Raw genomic sequence first — 10,000 nt, 5'->3', positions numbered from 1 at the left:
CCTTAGGTCTACTTCCCATTAATAATAGAATGAGAACGACAAGCAAAATAAAACGTGTTTATTAAACATGATCATCCTAGGGCGCCCCCTCAGCCACACGTTTACTGGTCAACCTTTCATTACGCCACGTTTCCAGTCTCAGGTCAGACTCAAACACACGGAGCTCTGAAGCAGACCTGTGCGTCGCTTAGTGTCCTCTCTCTGGAGAAATAGAGACGAGCAGCGGCACAGACACCAGGGACATCAGACCGGGGGTAAAACCAATACTGATTACCAGGGCCCAAGGGGAGAGAGGGCCCTTGAAAAGTCTGGAATATATTTTATTTCACCTGGATATTTTTATTTCCTAATAACATTTCATAATGCATATCAGATGAAATGTAAAGTTAGTGTATTGGCTGAATAACTTGGTTGATTGACTGACTATATTTTGTATACAAAAAGGTCTCACCCCCCGCACCCCCCCCTCTTGCTAATGCGCCAAATGGTTTAGTCCATCTGCACGCATTTTGTTTATGTTAGTTGAGCGTCTGGTGGAGCGCAAACTTCTGCTGTAGAAATGTCTTTCTCAAAGAAAGCCATGTATTCTACACCTGGGCCTTCAGTACTATCCTCCAGTTATTGAATAACCTCACCATGACACTAGGACATTACCGTGTGGAATAACGTGATTTAACACCTAGAGACACCTAATACACTACTGCAGAGACATGAACACACGCTGACTGAAGCATCACTTTCACGTAGTATGACAAGATGCTGCATCACATATAGTCAAAATGAATGGAATTACCAAAGAAACCAAAACAAACCCTCAACAACCGGTCATATTTACTCATACGGTGACCACAAAGCAATCAAAAACAAAAATAACACAATCAGCAATCAACAGGCTTCCCTACAAATTCCAGCCAATCAGCGGGGGCTTAACACACAAAGGCACAGCGGCCACTGACACTGCTCAAATCTTTAACACCTAAAGCAAGCAGTAATAACTATAAAATAATTTCACTAAAATGCTGAAAAATCCATTAAACTTACCAAAAGCTGCTCATCATGTGAAGAAAAAGTACATCCAACTTTCTTTCATTAACTTCACATCTAAAAATGTAAGCAAACTTGCAGCGTATACAATTTATAAAATACATATGAAATTGATATATATATTTATTTATTTTAGAAATGAATATATTGGCCTTCAATTATAAAAACATAATTTTCTGATTGTGATAATCTCTTGGCCAGCAGAGAAGGCCTTGCTGGCCCTGAAGGCCCACCTCTGATCTACAGATCAAGTCATAACAATTAATATTCTGATTAATAGTGGATGGCTTGTGGGTCAAATAATGTATAAATAATGAGGAAAATATAACTGAACATAGCAGAGAGCAGAACAGACTATGTGTGCATTTACACATTGTTATCATTAGATGACTGTCTCATAGAAAGAAATGTGCAAACAGGATTATGGCTGCTGGCGCCACTGCCACACTATCATTTACAGAGACCCAACAACTACCCCAAGAGCAAGCATTTGGTGCAACACTGGACCTTTCTCTGCAGAGAAACATCAACATTACATCACTCTCACACACATATATTGTGTTTGCACCGCTGGAACTAGGAAAAAGCGTTTTGAGGGACTTTTTGAACTTAGTCGGTACTCTCCCAGCACAAGAGGAACTTTGTACAATAATTGGTCCAGGCATCAGTGTACGTCTATGTTCGATCACATGAGCCACGCAGCACCGGCAACTGACATGTTAAACAGCTTGCTAACTAGTCTGCCGAAAGAGTAGATTAATGCTTCATCCACACACTCTTCTCACAGCGTAGAAAGCACACTGCTATGAGCTAAGCTAGGCTAAACCTGTCCTGGAGCTTTATCTGTCAAGTTGAAACTGATTTGATCCCGGAAAAGAGGAAAAAAAGGATGTTTCTTAAAACCACGGACAGTTCCTTCGACATACAGAGATGTGTCCAAACTACATCAATTATTAACAAATGGGAGTTATCATTTTAGTTCCTAGAGATGTTCATCAGTGTTTGTACCTGAGAGTGTCCAGTCTCCAGAGAGGATCCTTCAGTCCTGCTGAGAGTAGCTTCACTCCTGAGTCTCCAGGATGATTGTAGCTCAGGTCCAGCTCTCTCAGATGGGAGGGGTTGGAGCTCAGAGCTGAGACCAGAGAAGAACAGCCTTCCTCTGAGATCAGACAGCCTGACAGACTGCAAATACACAGAACAACACACAGGAACCCTGTCAACACGTGGAGCCATGTGTTTGTTTTAAGTTTGTTTGTTGTCCAGGTGGTCCAGATTTAGAATAACTCTTTAAAATCATCTGTGGTATTTAATTATTTAAAAACAAAAGTAAACAATGAAAAATCCTCATGGAAATTAACTCTGAGTCTAATAACTACTGCCGAAGTTCATCATATCAGCAGACACTAAGCTAGATGCCAGCTGTTTTATCAACTAAAGTTAATCAGATTTTAAATGTTCATCAGTTGAATGTGTTAATGAATCCTGACCTGAGAGTCTCCAGTGTGCAGTGTGGACTCTTCAGTCCATCAGAGATCAGCTTCCCTCCTGAATCGTGTAGGTCGTTGTTACTCAGGTCCAGCTCTCTCAGACTAGAGGACTGGGAGCTGAGAACTGAGGACAGAGCTTCACAGCTTCTCTCTGACAGATTACAGTCACTCAGTCTGGAGAGACAACAGGAAGGAAACAAGTTATTTATATTTAACTCCTGTTGAAAGATAGCAGAGTATTTATTGATGACTAAATCCCACAAACAGAGCTTTGTTGGAGGGACGGTAATGATGAAAACATAACATTTGTGTTAAGTCTGGACTTTTGTTGATAGAGAATATTAAATCCATGTTAAACACATGTTCAAATTGTTGCTATTTTATTCTAAAGAAGTTGGAAACATGATAACTAATTGTGACTGAATGAGGAGTAAAAAGACATCCAGAATTCAAATTCAGATAAGATAAAAGAAAAAAAGGAGGTTCTCAATCTCATCCATATAGTTCATACTTTGTGCTTTACAAAATATTATACATAAGAACAAAATGCTCTGGAAACATTCAACGATTTCCGAATCGTTACATTTTAAATCCTGACATGAGAAGGTCGGTTTCAATTTAATAAAGCTTAACGTTTAAAGAAATATCACATGAGAAGACAAATAATGACTGTGTGTATGAAATCCCTTCTCGGCATGTTTAAATATCTGCTGATCTATTCTAAACAAGTTGGAAACATGATAATTAATCATGACTGAATTAAACAATATTACACGAGAGGGTTTGATTTAACATCATTATTTGAGATTTATTTAGATTAGGACAATGCACATTAATCAACATTTCTGTAAATGCGCCAATGTTAGGCAGTCCAGCTAATTTTCAACTGTAGGCCTAGTTATCTAGCATGCATGTCTTTATGGTGGGAGGAAACCGAGCACCCAGAGGAAACCCAGACAAACCCGGGAGAACATGCCAAACTCTCCACAGAAAGGCCCAGAATGACCTGGATTTGAACCCAAAACCTTCTTGCTGTGGTGCAGAAGTGCTAACCACTGAGCCACCGGCTGCGGAGAAGGCGCAGAGGTTCGTAAGCATGACTGAAGTGATAATATGACATTAAATCAAACCCTCTCATGTAATAAAGCGATTATGCAACAATGGTTTCCAACTAAATAAAAGTTATAATCAAACTGTATTCATATTGTTGGGCAATTAGCTCTTAAAATAAAGAACAGCAACAGAGAGGATTTGTAGTCCCTCCTTTTAAACGTTAGTCAGCCAGTCATTTTAAGCTAACGTTAGCTTTGTAACGGTAGAGACCATGGAATTTTCCAAAAACGTAATAACTACCGACAAAGACATATAAACACCAACTGCTTGGGTAACTTAATCTGGTTTTAACTAAGATATCTACTGAAAAAATATTTTCATGGATGGATCCAAACTATTCCAGTAAAGGTTAACTATAGAGTGTTGTAAAAATGTTGTTTCATCCAATGAATCACTTCTCATCCTCTTCCAACCATTCATAAAAACTAAGCCCTCCATATAAATCAAAATCAATCAGACCAATCAGATTGTCTGGTCGGATCTACTTGTTGTATAATCAGGAATAAACAAACGTCCAGTAATCAAAGTCACTGGATATTAAAATACAAATGATTTCTCTCTCTCTCTATATATATATATATATATATATATATATATATATATATATATATATATACATATATATATATATATATATATATATATATATATATTTCATTCTTTATGAAGTGATTATAAATCAGAATAAATTACTTTGAAAACATTCACTTTTTTTTAATGTTTCCAAAGTATTTTTCAATACTGTGTTTTCAAAGATTATTGACCTGACCTGAGAGTCTCCAGTGTGCAGTGTGGACTCTTTAGGCCATCAGAGATCAGCTTCCCTCCTGAATCGTGTAGGTTGTTGTTACTCAGGTCCAGCTCTCTCAGACTAGAGGACTGGGAGCTGAGAACTGAGGACAGAGCTTCACAGCTTCTCTCTGACAGATTACAGCCACTCAGTCTGGAGAGACAACAGGAAGGAAACAAGTTATTTATATTTAACTCCTGTTGAAAGATAGCAGAGTATTTATTGATGACTAAATCCCACAAACAGAGCTTTGTTGGAGGGACGGTAATGATGAAAACATAACATTTGTGTTAAGTCTGGACTTTTGTTGATAGAGAATATTAAATCCATGTTAAACACATGTTCAAATTGTTGCTATTTTATTCTAAAGAAGTTGGAAACATGATAACTAATTGTGACTGAATGACGAGTAAAAAGACATCCAGAATTCAAATTCAGATAAGATAAAAGAACAAAAGGAGGTTCTCAATCTCATCCATATAGTTCATACTTTGTGCTTTACAAAATATTATACATAATAACAAAATGCTCTGGAAACATTCAACGATTTCCGAATCGTTACATTTTAAATCCTGACATGAGAAGGTCGGTTTCAATTTAATAAAGCTTAACGTTTAAAGAAATATCACATGAGAAGACAAATAATGACTGTGTGTATGAAATCCCTTCTCGGCATGTTTAAATATCTGCTGATCTATTCTAAACAAGTTGGAAACATGATAATTAATCATGACTGAATTAAACAATATTACACAAGAGGGTTTGATTTAACATCATTATTTGATTATTTTTATTTAGATTAGGACAATGCACATTAATCAACATTTCTGTAATGCGCCCAATGTTAGCCAGTCAGCTAATTTTCAACTGTAGGCCTAGTTATCTAGCATGCATGTCTTTATGGTGGGAGGAAACCGAGCACCCAGAGGAAACCCAGACAAACCCGGGAGAACATGCCAACTCCCACAGAAAGGCCCAGAATGACCTGGATTTGAACCCAAAACCTTCTTGCTGTGGTGCAGAAGTGCTAACCACTGAGCCACCGCCGCGGAGAAGGCGCAGAGGTTCGTGTTGAAGCATGACTGAAGTGATAATATGACATTAAATCAAACCCTCTCATGTAATAAAGCGATTATGCAACAATGGTTTCCAACTAAATAAAAGTTATAATCAAACTGTATTCATATTGTTGGGCAATTAGCTCTTAAAATAAAGAACAGCAACAGAGATGACTTTGTAGTCCCTCCTTTTAAACGTTAGTCAGCCAGTCATTTTAAGCTAACGTTAGCTTTGTAACGGTAGAGACCATGGAATTTTCCAAAACGTAATATTGCTACCACACATATAAACACCAACTGCTTGGGTAACTTAATCTGGTTTTAACTAAGATATCTACTGAAAAAAAAATATTTTCATGGATGGATCCAAACTATTCCAGTAAAAGTTAACTATAGAGTGTTGTAAAATGTTGTTTCATCCAATGAATCACTTCTCATCCTCTTCCAACCATTCATAAAAACTAAGCCCTCCATATAAATCAAAATCAATCAGACCAATTGTCTGGTCGGATCTACTTGTTGTATAATCAGGAATAAACAAACGTCCAGTAATCAAAGTCACTGGATATTAAAATACAAATGATTTCTCTCTCTCTCTATATATATATATATATATATATATATATATATATACATACATACATACATAATATATATATATATATATATATATATATATATATATATATATATATATTTCATTCTTTATGAAGTGATTATAAATCAGAATAAATTACTTTGAAAACATTCACTTTTTTTTTTTTTGTTTCCAAAGTATTTTTCAATACTGTGTTTTCAAAGATTATTGACCTGACCTGAGAGTCTCCAGTGTGCAGTGTGGACTCTTCAGTCCATCAGAGATCAGCTTCCCTCCTGAATCCTGTTTGTTGTTACTTAGGTCCAGCTCTCTCAGACTAGAGGACTGGGAGCTGAGAACTGAGGACAGAGCTTCACAGCTTCTCTGACAGATTACAGCCACTCAGTCTGAAGAGACAACAGGAAGGAAACAAGTTATTTATATTTATCTCCTGTTGAAAGATAGCAGAGTATTTATTGATGAATAAATCACACTTACAGAGCTTTGTTGGAGGGACGGTAATGATGAAAACAGATAACATTTGTGTGTTTGAATTTTAAGTTGATGGAATTTTAAATCCATGAAACACATGTTAAAATTGTTGCTTTTTATTCTAAAGAAGTTGGAAACATGGTAACTAATTTTGACTGAATGAGGAGTAAAAAGACATCCAGTATTCAAATTCACATAAGATTTAAAAAAAAAAGAGGTTCTCAATCTCATCCATAGTTCATACTTTGTGCTTTACAAAATATTATAAATAAGAACAAATGCTTTGAAACATTCAAAGATTTCTGAATTGTTAAATTTTAAATCCTGACATGAGAAGGGTGGTTTCAATTTAATAAAGCTTAACGTTTAAAGAAATATCATATGAGAAGACAAATAATGACTGTTGTATGTTGAGTCACCTATGTTCAAATATCTGCTGATCTATTCTAAACAAGTTGGATCCATGATAATTAATCATGACTGAATTAAACAATTTACTCAGGAGGGTTTGATTTAACATCATTATTTGAGATTTATTTAGATTAGGACAATGCACATTAATCAACATTTCTGAAATGCGCCGCTGTTAGCCAGTCGGCTAATTTTCAACTGTAGGCCTGGTTATCTAGCATGCATGTCTTTATGGTGGGAGGAAACCGGAGCACCCCCTAGGGAGGTGTTCCAGACAAACCCAGCTGGGAGGAACTCCCCACAGAAAGGCCCAGGACTGAGGTGGAGGGATTATAAAACCTTCCTGGCCTGGTGCAGAAGTGATCCCCCTGAGCCACCGCTGGTTAATGTTGCTTCGGGAAGGGAAGTTTGGGGATAATATGACATTAAATCAAACCCTCTCATGTAATAAAAGCGATTATGCAATAATGGTTTCCAACTGGATAAAAGTTATGGATGGATGTATTCATATTGTTGGGCAATTAGCTCTTAAAATAAAGAACAGCAACAGAGATGATTTGTAGTCCCTCCCTTTTAAACGTTAGTCAGCCAGTCATTTTAAGCTAACGTTAGCTTTGTAACGGTAGAGACCATGGAATTTTCCAAAACGTAATAACTACCACACATATAAACACCAAACTGCTTGGGTAACTTAATCTGGTTTTAACTAAGATATCTACTGAAAAAAATACTTTCATGGATGGATCCAAACTATTCCAGTAAAAGTTAACTATAGAGTGTTGTAAAAATGTTGTTTCATCCAATGAATCACTTCTCATCCTCTTCCTACCATTCATAAAAACTAAGCCCTCCATATAAATCAAAATCAATCAGATTGTCTGGTCGGATCTACTTGTTGTATAATCAGGAATAAACAAACGTCCAGTAATCAAAGTCACTGGATATTAAAATACAAATGATTTCTCTCTCTCTCTCTATATATATATATATATATATATATATATATATATATATATATATATATATATATATATATATATATATATATATATATATATATAAAATATATATATATAATATATATATATAAATTATATATATTATTTCTTTTTATGAAATTATAAATCATAAATTACTTTTTTTTTTTCACTTTTTTTTTTTTTTTTAATGTTTCCAAAGTATTTTTCAATACTGTGTTTTCAAAGATTATTGACCTGACCTGAGAGTCTCCAGTGTGCAGTGTGGACTCTTCAGTCCATCAGAGATCAGCTTCCCTCCTGAATCCTGCAGGTTGTTGTTACTCAGATCCAGCTCTCTCAGACTAGAGGACTGGGAGCTGAGAACTGAGGACAGAGCTTCACAGCTTCTCTCTGACAGATTACAGCCACTCAGTCTGAAGAGACAACAGGAAGGAAACAAGTTATTTATATTTATCTCCTGTTGAAAGATAGCAGAGTATTTATTGATGAATAAATCACACTTACAGAGCTTTGTTGGAGGGACGGTAATGAAGAAGACAGATAATAATTGTGTTTAAATGTTAAGTCTGGACTTTTGGTGACACAGAATATAAAATACATTTAACATCTAAACAAGTTGGAAACATGGTAACTAATTTTGACTGTATGAGGAGTAAAAAGACATCCAGTATTCAAATTCACATAAGATTTAAAAAAAAACAAAATAGGTTCTCAATCTCAGCCATAGTTCATACTTTGTGCTTTACAATGTATTATAAATAAGAACAAATGCTTTGGAGACAAAGATTTCTGAATTGTTAAATTTTACATCCTGACATGAGAAGGGTGGTTTGGATGTAATAAAGCTCAACGTTCAGAAAAATGTCATATAAGAAGACAAATAACGATTGTTTATATGTTGAGTCTGGACTTTTGGTGATACGGTATATGAAATCCCTTCTCAGCATATATAAATATCTGCTGCTCTAATCTAAACAAGTTGGAAACATGCTAATTAATCATGACTGAATTAAACAATATTACACGAGAGGGTTTGATTTAACGTCATTATTGGCACGACAGTGATGCGGCTAGGACCGAGGCCAGAGGTTCGTAAGCATGACTGAAGTGATCATATGACGTTAAATCAAACAATCTTTTGTAATAAAGCGATTATACAACAACGGTTACCAACTAAATAAAAGTTATAACCAAACTGTATTCACATTATGGGGCAATTCACTGTCAAAAAAAGAAAAGCAACAGAGACGATTTGTAGTCCCTCCCTGTTAAACATTAGTCAGCCAGTCATCTTAAGCTAACATTAGCTTTGTAACGGTAGAGATCGTGGAATTTTCCAAAACGAATAACTACCGCACATATAAACACCAAACTGCTTGGCTAATTTAATCTGGTTATAACTAAAATATCTCCTGAAAAGAATATTTTTTTCATGGATGGATTTAGCTATTTTATGTCCGTGGACTTCATTATTGAGTGTCAGTGACACAGCTGATGTGATCCAAACAGCTGATGTGATCCAAACAGCTGATGTGATCCAAACAGCTGATGTGATCAAACAGCTGATGTCATCCAAACAGCTGATGTGATCCAAACAGCTGATGTTGGAGCCATTATAGAACTTTGTTTTGTTTATATACCATGTTGGTGATGCTAATTAATCTGCAGTTTTACGTTTGAGCATGGGTGGAGCATTGCCTTTGGGAAGGCATACAGGTAATTAACAGCCAGGGATACACAGGTGTGTGGCTAGGGGGAAAAGCATACAGCTTTTCACCGTGTCAGGTTTGATTTGTGTGCAAAAGAAAATTAATGGAACTAAACCAGAAATGAAATGAAATGGACTTTATTGCTTGTGCTACAGTGAGCTGGCCGTCAGGAAAATAAATGGTTTACAACGCTGAAATGCAGAAAGATTGTGGACATTGATTGACCAAGCAAGTTCTTTCCTGGTCCCACCTCATTGGCCTAATGTAGGAGTTGGTAAAAGAATCCATAAACTGATGTGATCCAAACAGCTGATGTGATCCAACAGCTGATTTATTTGA

General features: G+C 36.1%; 1 protein-coding gene across 1 annotated transcript; it reads right to left on the bottom strand.

Annotated features, from left to right (window-relative positions):
• Nucleotides 1-509: 509 nt before the first annotated feature.
• On the bottom strand, nucleotides 510-2,692 carry LOC114551734 (ribonuclease inhibitor-like; the record flags this gene model as incomplete). Its single annotated transcript, XM_028572696.1, has 3 exons — nucleotides 510-1,101; nucleotides 2,053-2,226; nucleotides 2,532-2,692. Coding segments are annotated over 3 exons (399 nt in total), but the record flags the coding sequence as incomplete, so codon positions are not given.
• Nucleotides 2,693-10,000: the final 7,308 nt, after the last annotated feature.

Source organism: Perca flavescens, unplaced genomic scaffold, assembly GCF_004354835.1.
Source record: "Perca flavescens isolate YP-PL-M2 unplaced genomic scaffold, PFLA_1.0 EPR50_1.1_unplaced_scaf_4, whole genome shotgun sequence".
NCBI lineage: Eukaryota > Metazoa > Chordata > Actinopteri > Perciformes > Percidae > Perca > Perca flavescens.
The sequence above is the reverse complement of the archived record's forward strand: the minus strand, read 5'-3'. Positions and strand labels throughout refer to the sequence as shown.